Consider the following 17,511-nt stretch of genomic DNA (forward strand, 5'->3'; position numbering starts at 1 on the left):
ATAAGTCTTTCTTAGTCTTGCAGATTCTGAAGAGTTTTAAAAACTAAAAATACACACCATATGCAAATTGCTGTTAAGACACCATGTTATTCCTCAGCATGGGTAGAAAGTCCCTGCAACCCTCACAGTGAGCAAGCACTATAAACTCATAGAACTGGATAAGATCTTGTGGGATATCAAGTCCAACTCGATGCAGGAAATAGAGAGCTAGAGCACTTCCAGTAGGTGGCTGTCCAGCTTCTTCCTGAAGGCCTCCCAGGGAGATAGAAAAACTGCTTTCAAATCCACCAGTAGTCTCTTCTAAGAAAATAACACCCATTTCCTTCAAACTTTCCTCACAGAATTTTTCCCTGTTCTCCCAACCATCTTAGTTATTCTCTGAAGCCCTTCCAAATTGTGAATTCCCTTCTTGAATTGCTGCACCCAGACTAGACTGCATGAAGTATGACCAGTGTGAAATAAAATGCAACAATGACTTTTTGTGAATTGAAAACTATGCTTAACGTAGCGTCACGCTGCATTAACTTTTTTATTTTTGCATGTGTTTCACACTGCTGATTCATGTCCAACTTGTCATGATCAAATGCAACCCTGAGAGCCTTTTCACATGTACTACTGCCAAGCCAATTATCTCCTTTCCTATACTCATGTGTTTTGTTTTGTTTTTTGCATAAGTCCAGAACTGTGCATTTGTCTCTGCTAAATTTGTTTGATTTAGCCTAAATTTTCCATGTTAGCAAGGTCATTTGGAGTTATATCCGAGGTGTTCGCAATCTCCCTCAGTTTTGTATCATCTGCAAATTTGGGAAGAATTCCCCCCACCTCTTCCTCTAAGCCACTGATAAACATGTGGCAGAGTACCAAGCTCAGGATAAAGCCCTGTGGCACTCTACTTGAAAGGAAGAAACTAGGCAAAGAGATTATTCTTGTCAAGAAACATGTAAATAAAAATGGTTTTACAACACTTCTTATATATCATCTTCTGTGACTAGGCAGTAGAAGTCTGTCCTTGCTTCATAGCTGCGTGATCCCAAATCAGAGATGTCTATCTCACTCCTTTGCTTTTCTCCAAGCTGAACTTCTTCCATGGCACCAACTGGCAGACCATCAGGGCCAGTCATACAATGTGGTGGGGGACCTTTGAAAATGGCCCCTCGAATAGCTGTAGGATGAGAAAGAGATGGTAACAGTGAGGGCAGGGGACAATGATGGGGCATCCATACTAGACTAACTGCAGTGTTTTCAAATGACTGATGACACTACCACTGCAAAATGTTTACAGTAAGGACATATCTGCAGTTTAAGCTTATTTAATATCAATTTAAGTATCACAGCTTCCCACAAACCATCCAGCAAATCGTACTTTGCTCAGAATGCTAATAAATCTGTTAAAGACCCCTAGCATTCCTCAGCACTATAGTTTCCACGCTTCCCTGGGGGGGAGAGAAAGCTATTAAGCCAGTGTAATGATCAAGCTACATGAGATGTGGGAGCTTTGCAACTGGGGACAATTTAGAGTCAGGAAATGACATGGGGGTAGGGTTAAACACCCTTCCTCAGGGTCACTGCTTCAATTAAAGTCAGATCCCCCCCTGGTTGCTTTTACCTAAAAATAGAAATGTCAGGAGATCTCATTACAGACTTTTTGTGTCTCATGCAGTCTGGTGCTCAGCTGGTGGTTTTAAACGTCATTTGGATGGTTTTTATAAGAGAATGCCTTGATATGACTGTAGATGAGTTAAGGGGCCAGATCATTTTAAGACCGAGGACACTGGAGGAAGCTCCAGAGCTAAAAGGAAATGCCGAGTTAAACCTAGAACTAGAAATTTGGTTGCTCACATTTTACCATTGAGGGTTAGGGTTGACCTGGACGTTACATGTATCTCTTGAAATAGCAGTTTTATATCCAGACATTATATCCAGACATTAGCAGTTCACTCTATACAAAGAGTTGTGCTGGATAAAACCTAAGGCATTTCTCAAGGATGAGGATTCTTATGGCCCTCCAGATGTTGGGATCAAATTCCCATGAGCCCCAGCTAGCTTGGCTAATGGAAAGGGATAATAGAGTTGCAGTCCAACATTACCTGTGGTAGGCAGCCACAGGTTCCTTACTCTTGCCCTATAGTAAGGTAAATGCTCAGGAGACAGCCACAAGCAGGAAATGAGTGCAACAGTATCCTTCCCTGGGTGCTTTGCCATGAAGCATTTCAGCATTTCTGGGCAATCCTGCTTGGGTTCTGGATAGTGGGTACCATTATAAGCAACAGAGCAAGAAGCAAAACAAAGTTGCAAGTCACCTTACAAGGGGAAGTCCAAGCTCCACTGACATACATAGCTCAGATTCATTATTCAAGTGGGAACAGTGCAGAGGTGTTCCTAAGCAATGGTGCCTCGTGTTATAATGGGGAAAAGGGTTAGCTGGGTTTGCCTTAGCCATCCTGCGTTTATCACTCCAGGGCATCACTTTGCCATCTCTTCTAATTTCTCTTACTGAGCTCCCAACCTCTACTTTTCTTAACCTCCTCTTCCACAGAAGACATTTCATATTTTAGTTCTATACATTGCTTTTTCAGGTTTTGCTAGAAATAGTGTGAGCAGGGCTGAGCAGCAGGTAGCATTAAAGGTGCAGATGCCTCACAGATCATCTCTCTATTGACTCTCCTTTTACTTCAATAGGCCCTCAGTTCTTTCACTGCAACACCAATTCTTTCAGCAAGTCCTCAAGTCCTCCTAAGATCTCTTTCTGGAGAGATGCCAGCTTATTTATTTTTAATTGGAGAAACATAAATATATAATGTTATTTCTACAATTCATAATCATCATTTGTATGCAAGTATGTCCAACTCATAATGCTTGGCAGTATTACAAATCAAACACTGTGCCTGCTCCTCAAAAGTTCGTATTTAGCATGGAAGAAATGAAATTTTCTGCATGCAAGGCCCACTTTCAGCAGGTTTGGCACTAAAAGCCAATCCACTGCATGCTTGGGAGGTGCATGCAGTGTATTGTTAATGCCCCCTACCCCCCAGTAAACATTTGCTGATTGTTTGCTGTGAAGTGTGTGCCCAGCCAGCCAGCCGAGTTCATGGAAGTGTTTAAGTGTGTGGTTGGCCCTGATACAGACATAAAACTCTTGTTCCTGGTTGTGTTTATAGGGGATGGGTGAGTGTTAAGTGTCCAGGTATCTCTTTACTGAGGTAACCACTAGAGGATAGGTCCAGGGCAAATGAAATCCAACTAAGAGTCCTAGAGGATACAGCACAACCACACTCAGGTGTGTAACATGACCCCTGTGTCTACATCATATTCTGGGCTATGAAGGAACACAAAACCTAGTGAAGCATATATATCAGAATACTTGTTTAGAAAGCTCATACATCCAAGCCAATTCTGAACTAAGCCAGCAGAGAGGGGGTGCCCACAGCAGCTCAGCTTTTGTATGCTGGAAGGAGGAAGAGGAAATTTGGGTATAGAAATAGGAGGCTTCTCCAATCACAACACAGCAACGCAACTCCGAAATATACCTCTATCAGCTAGCATTTTAAAGACCTCAGAAAGGAAACTGGGGAGAGAAGCAGAGCTTGCCCTTGCTATAGGTGAACCACTTTTTAAGCTGCATTGCTTCTTTAGAGTGGGAGCATTAAAAATAGGCACTTTTAGTGAGAAAGGCATGCGTTCTGAGCGACTATTCCCCTTGCACACTGGAGAACTAGGGTCCTCAAGCTTCTGGGCATATGGCTGCACAGAGCAGCCCAACTAATGAGGAAAGTTTCCAACAAGGTGCATGGCAACACAGCACAAGGAGCAATGCCTATTAATGACACTGAACACATGCCCTCAGCAAAATAAGCCCAATGCTGCTGTCTCAACTAAAAGAAAAGCCAGCCAAAGCCATTATTTCCTCTGTTCTTCTCTTGACAATAAAATCACAGAGTACAAGCGAGTTGGGTTTTCAGTTGCCAGTTGCTCGTAAATCTTTTATGACCACTGAACTTACTCTGCTCCTGTTACTAAAATTAAAATGTATTGCTCTGCAATCTCAGTCTGTGTTAACAAATCCCCATTGCCAGGACCTGTTCTTCAAAACCACTGGGACTGATGCCCATAAGTGCACTTTCCTTCATTGATCCACTGTACGGCGGCAGTCCCATAGGCCTCAGAAGAAAGAGCAAGAACTAACCCTCTCTCTCCAATTCCAGGCTGCAATGACTGAAAGCTGCCCTTTGGCATAGCAAACCACTTCCTTTCCTGAACCTTTGGTATGTCGGCACATAAACAGTAGAGGAAGTTGGTAATTTATTTAAAAGATTTGTACTCAAGCCTTTCATATTGCTTCTTGCCAGTAAACGTACTCAAAGAATAACAACATTATTTTCTCCTGCATGTGCAGATACACAAGCCAGGTCATGGTGACAGCACCATGTTCTACATGAGAATTGTTGCCTAAGCAGGTGGCCCTCTGGATCAGCCAGAGAAGGATCTGTTGTGTTGTTTGAGAGCTGCAGAAACAGGACATAAGGGTAGGTTGGGGGTCAGCCACAGCAACCAGATGCTGGTAGGTACATAACACACTGAGGTGTAAGCAGAGGTAAAATTGTCCTGGCATAAGTATGATGAAGGGTGTTATATATAGCTCTAAATCATTATCATCCATCATCTCTGGGAATTGACCGAATTACACACATTTAGGCAGAAAGCAGACAATTTGTAATAAAAAAAAATTGCTAGAATGACATCACTTCCCTGCTATATACACTTAAGTCACGTGTCCCCACTGTCAACTCAGCTTGAACAGGTTTTGACATTTTTTGAAGTAATCCTGAAACTCAACTACCAAAGGTGTAACTAGGATGAGTGGACACAGCAGTGAAATCACCTTCAACTCACTCCAAGTGTAGTCCTGTGCATGCTGAAATAGAAAGAAGACCTGCAACTCCCAACATGCCCCACCCAGCAGAAAAGTATTGTCTGACTAAGATCCCTACATCAAACATGAGGCCTCTCCCTATGCGAGTTTACTCAGAAGTCTGTTGCACTGAGCTCAGGCACAAGATTGCAGCTCGCCAGTCAAAAGACGAGAAATCGCTTTGAGACTACAGGGAGGTGCAACAGAGCCAGCCAGAGTAGGGTGTAGAAACAGGAAACTACCGGCAGTGACAAGGACTCCCTTTTTTTTGGTGGAAAGGCCCACCTAAGCTTTGCCTTAAAAAAGGTAAAGGTTTCCCCATGACATTAAAGTTCGGTCATGTCTAACTCTTGGGGGCAGTGCTCATCTCCATTTCCTAGCCAAGGGAGCCAGCGTTTGTGCCAGCATGGCTAAACACCAAGGTGCACGGAATGCTGTTACCTTCCCACCAAAGTGGTACCTTTTTATCTACTTGCATTTGCATGCTTTCAAACTGCAAGGTTGGCAGGAGCTGGGACAGAGTACGTGAGCTCACCCCGCCTGTGGATTTGATCTGTTGGCCTTTTGATCAACCAGCCCAGCAGCTCAGCGGTTTAACCCACTGCACCACCAAATCCCCTAAAAGCTTTGCCTAACCTGTGGTAAATTATGAAGTTGTAATACAACAGTCAAGATGTGTTATCTCATTTGGTCACACAGACAAATGACCATGTGTTGCATATATTAGCTCACTGGAATAAAACAGAATGGTTTGGCTAACAAAGCTTTCTGCACACATTTATCTCCCCAGTAGATGAGCTTCCAGCAGTTTAAGCTCACGGAATGTTCTCTCACCATGTCAAATGGAGAGAGCATTTTTCCTGGTTAGCAGAAAGAGCTGACTAAACATACAGAGATCACTTTTATCTCTCATACACTCATTCCCTGAACTGAAAGACCTTTGCGTAAGGCTCTGCTCCAGTTATCACTGCCTTTGAAGACAGAGCAGCAGTGAGGAGCAGACCCTTTCCTGAGTGGTGCCTTTTTTGCAGAATGCTCTGCTTGGAAAAGTTCATGCGGGCAGCTTGCTGAGTTGGTTTAGGCTGCTGGTGAAAATTCTATGTCTAAAAAGACATTTGGTTGACCATGCAATGCTGCTACTACAGTGAGATACTTTTGATATTTCAGCAATTTTAATGTTTTTTCCAAGCAAATTCCTCACATATATATTTACCGTAGTAGTCTGTCTTGTTTGAGAAACTCTCTGGCTGACTATGGGATGTCTTTCAAAAAAAAAAAAGCATCATAAATACCTCCAAGCATCATCAGTAGGCTTAGCAGCAGCCTGGGTGCTAATGACATGCTATTCATGGAGTAAAATCATGAAGCCAGACTCACTAACTTCAGCATCACTCTTCCAAGAAAAGATAGCAGAGCTAACACTAAAGGGCACCATTACCAGTGTCTCCTTCAGGATGGGAGTCTCTCCGGAAATCCAAGTAACTGCTGTGGAGAATCAGCATGGGATCCTTGTCCTCCTGGAGATGGGTTTGGGGGTCTCCCCTGAGGCCATGGTAAGACACTTTCCGAGGAAGGGCAAGGCACAGTTCCTTCCAGAAATCAGATGACGGCATCTAGAAGCAATAAAGAAAGGAGTATCTCTGCCACATTCCTGCTGCTTATAAATAATCCCTTCTGCAATGCATCTGGGGACAGGCCCCAGCATCTCTGACTTAGGAAAAACATTTTCACAGGCAGTCTCTGAGTTGCAGGCACTGTCTGGCTCCCAGCAATTGAACAGAGGGAGATAAAGTGGCTGTTGCTGTGGAGAGACCTTGAGCTCTACCAGTGGTATTGCCATTTAGCTTTGATGCATCTCCGAGATGAAACACACTGCAAAATCGAACAGGTTTTAAGCGGCATTACTCCCGATAGAAGGCTTTTGTGACCAGATAAAGCAACAGCATTTGTCTGCCTTTTAACCTAGAATTTCCGTGCAGCCGTAATTTCTGATTTGTTATTTTTATTTTCAAAGCAGGGCTTGTTGCTTCTGGCACTGAGAAAAAGGACAAAGATATGTGGGCAATATCCAGTGAAAGCTCAAAAACCGGAGAAAAACCAGGCAGGGCCTTCACAGATTCCTCTCCAAGTCCTGCTGTTTCTGAACTCAATGTGCTGAAGCCCAGCCTCACACAATCCTCTCTTCTACATTCCTTTTCTACCCAGATCCTTGCCAAAAAAAGTTCAAGATTTTTTTGAAAAGATCCAAGTTTTATGAAAATCTGGGAAACTAAATTACATGCAGAAAATGATTCCATACACTTACACAATGACTCCATGAAATTATTTTATAACATATTCACAGGACAAAATAATATATAAAAGTCACCAAATGTATGTTTGAGGCATGTGCAGAGAATTGCCTGTACTCTTGACATAGCTGACAAGTTCTTGCAATACTTTACTGTCTTTTCCAATGTGAGGAAGCACAATATTCCTCCCTGTGCTATGCTTTGGTTTTACTTCACTCCAGCCTAGCTTCACTGTGTGCCTTTCCTTAGAAACAGCAGGACAATTACATCTGTCTACCTACCTACCTACCAGCCACTTGTATTGGCCATGGCCATAACAAATAAAACTATACACATATACAAGATCCACAGTGTAAATAAAAGTAGCAGGAATTCATCAAATGTAAACAGAATAAAACATCAGCAGGAAGTTAAGTCATCATTACACCCAAAGGGAGAAGCATCTAAAATAGCTGCTAGTTGTTGGCACAGCTAATACAAAGTCAGTCTCTCATCTGTGAGTCCTTATTTGACTGTGCCAACAAGTAATCAATTATTTCAGACCTGATCAACAAGAGCATCCTTGCAGAAAGTAATGAGGAAATCGAGCATTTTAACAATGGTGTATATCTTCTGAATAATGTTCTCCACATAAATAGAATTGGGAAGCAAAGGGAGTATTATTTTGCATCTTCATCAATAACAATTAATTGCAGGCACTGTGTTTTGAACAATATTAAAGCCTTTCTACTAGTAAAATTAGGCAGACTGACCACATAGGATTTAATAGGTTTCCTCTTAGTTAGCATACTATGGACTACTTTCTACTTACTATGGATTAGTTAGCATACTTTCCAGCTTTTTCAGAGCTGGAAAATAAAAGTATTCTAAATAAAGTCATAAGGTTTTTTTTAAGTTGCATTTTGCATTAATTGGATTCTTATTAGACTGAAAAAATGTCTGTGTATCTATGTATATTGTGCAACGTTTTTGTGATTAAACATTTTAATTAAATATTCACTTGACTTTTCAAGCTGGCAGATTTTGGGTTGTCCTGACTCAGGAAGTTACAGGACTTTAATTCCATACTTAAGCAAACAAGTATGCACTTTTGCTTTTAGGATTAAAACTCTAATTTCTGTTGCGAGAATTGCTGTTAATATATTTGACAGAGTTCAAAGAACAACTTAAGAAATGGCTGTTCTGATGATATTCTAAGGACCATCACCCCAATCTAGGATACAAAGGGAAATTACAGGATAAAATTAAAATTAAAGCATCTTAGAAGTAGCAACACTTCTGTATCTCCATACACAAGGTATCTCAAGGTATCATTTAGTGGTTCAGCTTTTATTTACACAGAACTTCAGAGCAACCAGAACACACAAAGCTGGAAATAGCGATTCAGTGAAACACAATAAATTTGATAGGGGGATAATACACCATTTGAGATATGGATGACAGCAAGGTCTATGGATGACAGCAAGGTCTCTCCTGGTTTATGCTTTAAATGTTTTTACAGAAATACATACTCAATGATGCTAACATGCTGTGTAGCCTTCTCTAAGAATGAGACAGGAGTATGCTGTCAGTGTAGGAATCCTGGACAGCTTTCTCCAGGCAACTGTAACTAGCAAGTAGTGGTTCTTTGTAATTCAGAAACTACATTATTATGAACAAGTTGAAAAGGAAAGGAACTGATATACATTCCTGTTTAAAAGTGGTAGAAATAGGAATATAGCTGACTGTCCACTAAAAGACAATTTAATTCCGAATTGAGTATAACACTTCTTCCATGTTCTTCTATTCTTTCAACTATTTATAAATTGTTCAGGGAATGCCTATTATCATTGAGCTGCTTAAAATTATAAATAAATACCAAAATTAATAAAAAACATTTAGTGTTGGTGTTGCATTTCTCCCCATGTGTGTGGAATCACAGGCAGTTTTAACAAGAACAAAAATTGTGAACAGCTTCTTCTTTTCTTAACATATGTGAATTAAATGGACAAACAAAAATGGCTGTCTAATATTGAACAGCCCCCTTTAAAAGCCGCTTGTTCTCCAATAATTTCACCATGCAATATAACCTTTTCCTCATACCTCAACAGCAGGTATTTCACCTTTAATTTTCTATGATATCCATCAGACTGATTAGTATATAATATGCAAGCCCTCTTTCTTGAAAACTGGGATCACTGTGCTCAGATTTTACAGCAGTCAACAAAGCCAGTTATATTTATTGAATCAAAGAATTTAGCAACAACAGAAATCCTCCATGGAATTTTACTTAAATACCACTCTTGCGTGACACTTACTTTGGAGAGAGCCTTTGAAGCAGATTTTAAATCTCCAAGTAAGAAACAAGTAGTCACAGATCCCATGGAACAGAAGACTGATACATTCCTGTATGAACAGCAACTGTCTTATTAAAAACCTAATGGGTACTATCCAAAACGGCACTTCTGCTTATGCAGTGGGCACAGTGCTAGCATAAGCTGCCTCTGGCACAATGTCAGTAGTGTTGGTTGCTATGACAGGTTTCCCATCGCTCTCATTTCATTTTAGAGATATGGGTAAATGAAACTTCAGTGCACGCATGCAGGCTTTGATTTACAGATTGTCAGAAAGTTTACAGATTGCCAGAGATGCTTTTACCCACCATATAAGATGGGTGGAGGTGGTTAAGAATATGTAATTCCTATAGAGGATTGGCTTTTACTTTCCAAGCCAGCTTTGATAAAGTTGTTCAGGATTTTTTATACTGGAGGTTACACTGTGAATCTCTTTTCTCAGTTACTTTTTGAAGATAATTATCAGCAACAAGCTTTGGTCAAAGTGGAAAGAAATTACAAGTAGTGGCCAAAGGAAGAGGTGGAGAAACACATACAGAGATGTTTGGGGTTTCAAAGAACAGTCATGGGAAAAACTCCAGCTTGCCATAGAAAGTCCAGGCTGGATTTTTAAAATACACACTCATTTCTCTAATGTTAACTAATTAATTTTATTGCATGGATTTTGGACACAGTACTGCAGAACCATAACAGGATGGTCAAAAGTTTTCCTCTACAGTGCCTCAAAAGTATACTTACATTCAGGAAAGATTACAGCATGTCTGTTGTCTGTCTGTCTGTCTTTCGGATAAACCTGCCTAACCTTTATGGAGCAGAATTAGGGGGAAACATAACTGGTTTCTCCTGAAGGTTTGTAATTCAAAAACCAGCTGGATGACACAAGAGCTCAAGAGGTAAGAATTACTGTGACCTTTCATGCTTTCTCCCCTTTTACATGGCTCCTACATTCTTTTGCTGATGCTTCCCCTCTTCCCTACGTTGTCCTTACAAAGATAATCCATGTGCATGGGTGTGTGTGTAGACATTATATGAGCAAACTGCCTCAACTATACAAATTAAGTAAGTTTATGGAAGTGGTAAACACAATATAATTTGAGTACATACTGTGTTTGTTTTAAAATGAATCCATGAACGAACAATGACACAAACCTTGAAAATCACCTGCAACAACATACTTCAGTACAAACAACATGGTGGAGCAGTGCAAAATTACACATGTTTAAAATGGTTTGATTTTGATTTGTTTTATATTATTGTCAATGTAAGCTGCCTCATGAGAACTATGCCCTAAAAATATAACCTGCAAAAAGAAAAATTTAAAAGGTATTTGTTTTAGTTCTTGAGTTGTAAAAGTTCACATGATCCTCTGGTACAATCCAATGCCTGTTCCATTTCTATGTTGGGGTAGACCAGGTTTCCTCTTAATTATTGTATTACTTGGCATACCTCTGAAAAGCCAGCTCAAGCACCATGAAGTGCTTCCTTTTGCTGTTTTTCTTATAGTGTGCAATCTTTTAAAATGCTTGACCTGTGTGCAGGGGTGGAAGGAGCTAGATCTAAGTAGAGACAGAGAGGCACTAAAACTTTACCCTGGAGATTGTTGTTTGGGAAGTGTCAAACTCCCAAGAGGGGAGCAGGGCAGAATGCACACCATCTAAAGGGCAGTTGGTACGAGCAGTTGGTGCCTTTTCTGCATGCTGCTTTTAAAATGTTCTATAAGATGTTTTTGAAGCTCATGTCAAAAAGAGATCTGGGATTCTTGCAAGCCTGCCAATGACATGTGAGTTCCATGTAGTTCCAAACACTGGCATGTGACTGATTGCCATCAGTTTTCTAGAACTCCCCTTTGGTTTGCCATGGAGGGCATGATATGCCCCACAGTGTAACACCAGGCTGTTTTCAGTCTCTGCCCTGCTCCCCTCTTGCTCATGCAGGGTTCCTGTTCTCCCTGATGAATTTCAAGGAAGCAGAAATGGCAGCACCCAAAGTTGATTGGTTCTGCATAAGATATAAAACCTGACCACCTGACAAATTCAGTGGTGGGATTTGAAATCTATAGACAACCGAGAAAAAAGTCCTGTAGACTCAGTAGTGCAGATCAGGAAGATGAAAGAAAATAATGGTCAGAAACAGAGAGATCCGAAAGGTTAATTTCTACACAGAGGCAATATGTTTGAGAATTAAAGAAATACTTAGAATGTGGTTTGTCTAATGTAGCCTTGACCAACCTGGTGCCTTCTAGATATCTTGAACTACAATTCTCAGTAGTCCCAGCCAGTATGGCTAGTAACAGAGGGTGGTGGTCTAATGTAAAGTACAGGAGAACCAAAATACCAATACTGTGCTTTCTCACATTTCATTTGCAGCAATATTGTGGAAAAAAATAATATTACCAGCTATTTCCTAGTAAAATGCAATCTCAGGGATGAGCATAATGAACTTGGAAGAGGTTAAGGGACTTAGAAGAGGATGCCCCCTGGCCTGCTGCCTATGCATCATTACAAAAGCAATTACACTAGTACAGGCTCAGACTTGAATTTTGTTAATTGAAGTTAACAGAAGTCAATCACCTTACATCAAGGGGGGAAAAAGCCTAATCATCTTGGATTGCAAACCAGCCCATTGTACAATTAGGTGCTGAATCGAATTGGGGAATTCTACTCAGGAAGACATTTTTCTTCCAGAAAAAGTTGACCTCATCTTCTTGGGAGAGCAAAACAGGCAGATGTATTTTTGCCTAATAAGTCAGATAATTTCAGCTGTGCTTCCACTAGAACCTGCTGGCTCACCCCTGGAGAGATCTGCATCCCACTTCAAGAGCAATACTAACCTAGTCTAATGTGCAACATTAGCATATTACTGTCCATTGCATCACACACTTGAAAATAGAAATAGCTGTGAATCAAAGTCTCCGAACTGCTAGAATGCTCCTCAATAAATGCCCACCTCTGGGGAAGATTTGCACTTTTCTGCTTTTTCCAAGCTATAATTCACCTCCCTTTGTATTACCTTTCACTGAAAGAGCTCTCTGGGTAAAGCAAAGTATATATTACCAATTCTCATTTCCCAGATACTGGTGCCTCCCTGTGGCTTTCCAATCGCTTCTTCAAAACCAAATCATTACAACTCAAGTTCCTCAGTGACACCGTCCACAAAGCCAGGCGACACCATGGTTTCCACCCAAGAGCCCTGGGAGTACATGGGGTTGCTAACAGTCAGGCCATGACCATCTGGAGGAGGGATGAGGGAACCTGCAGAGGTTCCCACCTAGCCCGTGGAGGCTCTGGCTCCCACTATGGGTTTCTGGGCTTAAGAAGGAGGATCCCCATTAACTCTGATAACTAATTGGAGATAAGAGGGATTTCCCTTTCTTAGTATGCCATACATCCTCCCCAATTAGGAAAGGAATCAGCACTCAACAGGGTGGATGTAGCAGGGTCAAGCAGCCCCAGCCACCGTCTGTCAGTGCTGTTTTGCAGAATGTGAGCCTTCCCTCAGCTAAGGAAAGCCCATGTACAGTGAAGCCAGTACTCAATGGGCACTTTGTCCAAGGGCCAGATGCCCATGCTCATCATATCTGGGCATAGGAACATGTCCCCATGCCTCTAACCCATTCAGAATATATTCTCCATCCCCAGTTGTTTGCATATCATAGACATACACTGGCAAATCTCTGAAGCTGACCAGATCCAACAGGTAAGTCAGTAGAAATAATAACCAATAGGAGGACATGTAGTAGTAAAATGTTTGGTAGACAGGGACATTTCTACAACCTTCTTGCATGCCAGAGATATCTAATAATCTAAAGAGTAGCAGAATGACCCTGGGACATGCTGTTACTGAATCATGTAATGGGTGAGTCATAGACCTTGCCTGAGAAGAAGTTATTCTACTTAAATATATATGTTTCTTGCACAGTGAACAGAAATGATAAGCCTGTCATCCCACAATTTACCATGGATCCAGCACGCCATACGAGCAGGATCACAGCGCTCTTGTGCTGCTTCAGCAAATTAATGGCCGGATGTGTTATTTCCCGATACTGGCTCTCAAAAGCAATGAAGATTGGTGTCTGGGACAGTTCCAGCAGTCTCCAAAGACCCTCCCTGCAAAACCAGACAAGTGGTTTAGAAAGTCATAAGCAAAGCCTGCTTCTCTAGGCTTGCAGTGCACTTACTGCTGGCCCGACCAAGGTGTCTGAAAGGCCTTGCACCTGATCCAGTTACCTCAAACATTAACTCAAATCTCCACTGATTTTAGTGGGATTCAGAGAGTTCGAATCAAACTCCAGAAGCTGGTTTGAGAAGTACAGACTTCAGATTTCTGTACTTCATTTCCAGTTACATAAGAGTGATTTTGGATGCTATGGATAAGAGGTGCAGCAGCTCTGCCCAAAAGCCACAGAAATTAGTGGCATTCAGATATCACATCCTCCAGCTTGGAAGATTGGGAATGAACCCTAAGTGCACGAAGCCTAACACAGGTTTGGCAAGCCATATTTTGCCATATGATCAAAAACAAAAGGCTATTTTTGAATGTTCCCTTCAAACTTTGGATTGCAGATCAGGTTTTGAGTCCTGGTTTGGATAAATTACTCAGGCCATAGTTTCCCAGTTCAGCTGTCACAGGAGAATGTACAATTTGACAAACCAGTAGGTATTTGGTTAAGTAAGGTGGGCAGGGAGAAGAAAGAGGGTGCTTTTGTCGATCTTCCCAGAAAACCTCCAGACCACAGCTTCAAGGATCAAAGAACTTGCCTCTCTTGCTTTCTAGACCTCTAGTTACCTGAAATTATTGCTGCACCATTCTTGTTCCAGGTACGCATTAGACAGAACCACAATGAGGCGTCGGCACCGGCTAACGTTCATTATCAGATCTGCAGAAGGTTCTGAAAAAGAAGAAAACCCTGTCTTTGAAGAGGCCCAGCATCAGCTTATTACTTCAGCATTCTTCCCTCTCCTATGCAAGAGCAGATAACCTTTGCATCCAAAACTTTATCAACTCTGTCCTGCAGAAAGAGGGTAATTCAATGAATAACAGAAATAAGGCTAACACAAACTTTTATAGGGTTATCATCCCTCAAATGATACTGTTTGCTTTGAATGAATTGGGTGCCAACACTTTACACAAGGAACTAAATGTCAAGATACATGAACATTAGTAATGTTAATTACTTACCAATATTAATTAAACATTAAAATAAATGTTAGTTTTGACTACTTAATATATTGTGTATAGCACAGTACGCATACAGTATCTGTCAGCTGATGGATGGCTTACTAGATTCATCCCATCTCCACAGCATTATGCTGTGTACCCCACTCTTGGATGCACACCCTAATGTAGTGAGGGGGATTGTTGTTGTTATACTATTATGTGAGTTATTATTGGTGAGTATCAGTTGAGAGGGTCAGCAAAGCCAAGAACACTGCCACCAAGAGGCCAGACTCTTCCATTGGGTTGTTCTCCTAGCAGGGTCACCCAAGGCAGAACAGTCAAAGCTGAGACCAGACTAAGATGCATCTATCCTCTTAGGAAGTGACGATTGCATCATCTGGGGATAGTAAGTATCTATAATGGTGGTGGGGTGGAAAAACTCCTGAAGAGCAACTAATGGGCAGCAGCAGTAGCTGAAGGAAACACTAAAAGAGAATATTTCACGGACAAAGCTCAAGCTAACTCTGAAGGAGGTGGTAGTGGTAAACCACACATATTCCTTACCTTGCAAGCCCTATGGTAAATGATCCAAAATTAAACAAGAAATAGTGCCAGAAGAGGAGACTCCCAGATCAGAAAAAGACCCAAGAAATTAAAAGGAAATTTAAACCTAAGTTATGAATACTGAAACACCAACAGAGGAACATACGAGCTGACCTGCATAAAATAAAGGGAAGGTGGAAACAATACACTGAAGAACTATATAGATGAGATAAAAGAGAACAGACTCCTTTGAAGAGGAACCCTCTGAAGAAAAGCTTGCAATACCAGAAAGTGAAATGAAAGCAGCTCTGAAAGCACATAAGGTATCATGGACAAGATGCACTGTTAGGACAGAATATGGAGAAACAGAATGGTTTCCTATAAACAAAAGCATCGGACAAGGATGTATTTTATCTCCCTATATGTGATTTTCACCCTGTTTTGGATGGGGCTGCACTTCCCCTAAGGGACAAGTTGTGTAGTTTGAGAGTGCTCTTCAACCCAGAACTCCAACTTTGGAGTTCCAGGTAACTGTTGTACTGAGGAATGCTTTCCACCATCAGTTACATCCTTACTTGAATGATCAGAACCTAGCAACAGTGACCCATGCCCTGGAACCTCCCAGTTGGACTATTGTAATGCACTCTATGTGAGGCTGCCCTTGAAGACAGTCTGGATACCTCAGTTGGTCAAAACCAGAGCAGCCAGGCTTTTGATGGGGACCAGTAAATAGGATCATGTTACACCAGTCCTGTTGCACTGGCTACCAGTTGAAGTCCAGGCCCGGTAAGGTGCTGATGACGACATATAAAGCCCTAAATGATTTAGGGCCTGGGAGCATCTCCTTGCACATACACCTGCCCAATCCTTAAGCTCTTTACCTGAGGTCCTTCTCTGGGAGCCCTCTTTGAAGATTAGAAGAGTGGCTATCCAGAGGAAGGTCTTTTCTGCAGTAGTGCCTTGGCTTTGGAACCTGTTCCCCAGAGAGGTATGCCTGGCACTGACACTTTCTTTGTTTTGGTGCCAGACCAAAGCCTTTTTATTTTCCCTGTACTGCTTTAATGTTAGCTTTATTAGATATTTATTTCTATTTTTGTGTGCTGTCATTGTGTGCTGTATTGCCATCCTGAGAACTTGCATATTGTATGGTATAGAAATGCCTTAAATAAACAAACCAACAAATAAATATCTGTTCAATCTATGTGCAGAATATATCATAAAGAAAGCTAGATTAGGACTGCAGGACGTCAGCTAAACACTTGTTAGCCATCAAACTCATCTCCAGCTTATGGGAATCCTATGAATGTAAGCCCTCCAAAATTTCCTATCCATGACAACCCTGCTCAGCTTTTGGGAATTCAAGTGTGTGGCTTCCTTTATGGAGTCAATCCATCTCATACTGGTCTTTCTTTTCTTCTGCCTTTCAATTTTTCCTAGCATGACTGTATTCTCCAGGGAATGTTGTCTTTTCATGAATGAGAGCACGACAGTCTCGGTTTTGTCATTTTTGCTTCTAGGAAAGTTCTGACTTGACTTGATCTAGGACTCTCATTTGTCTTTCTGTCTACAGAAAGTTCTCCTCCAGCACCATGATTTGAATGCATCAAATTTCTTCCTGTCAGCCTGCTCACCCATATATATTGCTCAGGAATACAATAATAGCATGGAGGATCTTGTCCTTGGTCTGCAGTGAGATATCCTCCATTGATGATCTTTTCTATTTCCTTCATTGCTGCCCTTCCTAGTTTCATTCTTCTTATTTCTTGGTTGCAGTTTCTTGGCTGCTGAAGGAGAGCTTTACAAATACCATGGACCGATGGAAAGATAAGAAGTGGGTCTTAGATCACATCAAGCCAGAAGCAAAAAAGATGAAACTGAGGCTGTCATACAAGGGCAAACTAACTGGACAAGACAATAATGCTAGGGAAAGTTAAAACCGGAAGAACAAGGGGAAGACCAACTACAAGGTAGCTCAATTCCATAAAGGAAGTCACAGCCTTGAATTTACAAGAGCTGAGCAGGGCAGGACATGTTGGAGGGCTTCCATTCATAGGGTGGCTGTAAGTCAGCGATGCCTTGTCAGCGCATAACACCAACAACATGCACCCTCAGAAAGACAACGCAATTGCTGAGAAATATCCTTCTTCTTCTGCACTGAAAGGTCTTTTTGTTTAACTCACACCATCTGTTGTGGACAAAATTACTTTAAGGAATCTCAAGTCACGGAAAGACACAGGAGATCAGCAAAAAAAAAAAAAAAAAAAGAACAACTCATTTG

General features: G+C 41.4%; 1 protein-coding gene across 1 annotated transcript in view; it reads right to left on the reverse strand.

Moving 5' to 3' along the window:
- Positions 1–968: 968 nt before the first annotated feature.
- Positions 969–17,511, reverse strand: part of SIGIRR (single Ig and TIR domain containing) — a 36,696-nt gene continuing 20,153 nt past the window's right edge. The window contains exons 7-10 of the mRNA XM_044426054.1: positions 14,319–14,421; positions 13,489–13,639; positions 6,348–6,522; positions 969–1,162 (exon numbers count right to left, since the gene is read on the reverse strand). Of these exons, the coding sequence (XP_044281989.1) occupies positions 969–1,162; positions 6,348–6,522; positions 13,489–13,639; positions 14,319–14,421 (623 nt within the window). The remainder of the gene's footprint in view (positions 1,163–6,347; positions 6,523–13,488; positions 13,640–14,318; positions 14,422–17,511) is intronic.

Source organism: Varanus komodoensis, unplaced genomic scaffold (assembly GCF_004798865.1).
Source record: "Varanus komodoensis strain SLA01 unplaced genomic scaffold, ASM479886v1 scaffold16, whole genome shotgun sequence".
NCBI classification, from domain to species: Eukaryota; Metazoa; Chordata; class Lepidosauria; order Squamata; family Varanidae; genus Varanus; species Varanus komodoensis.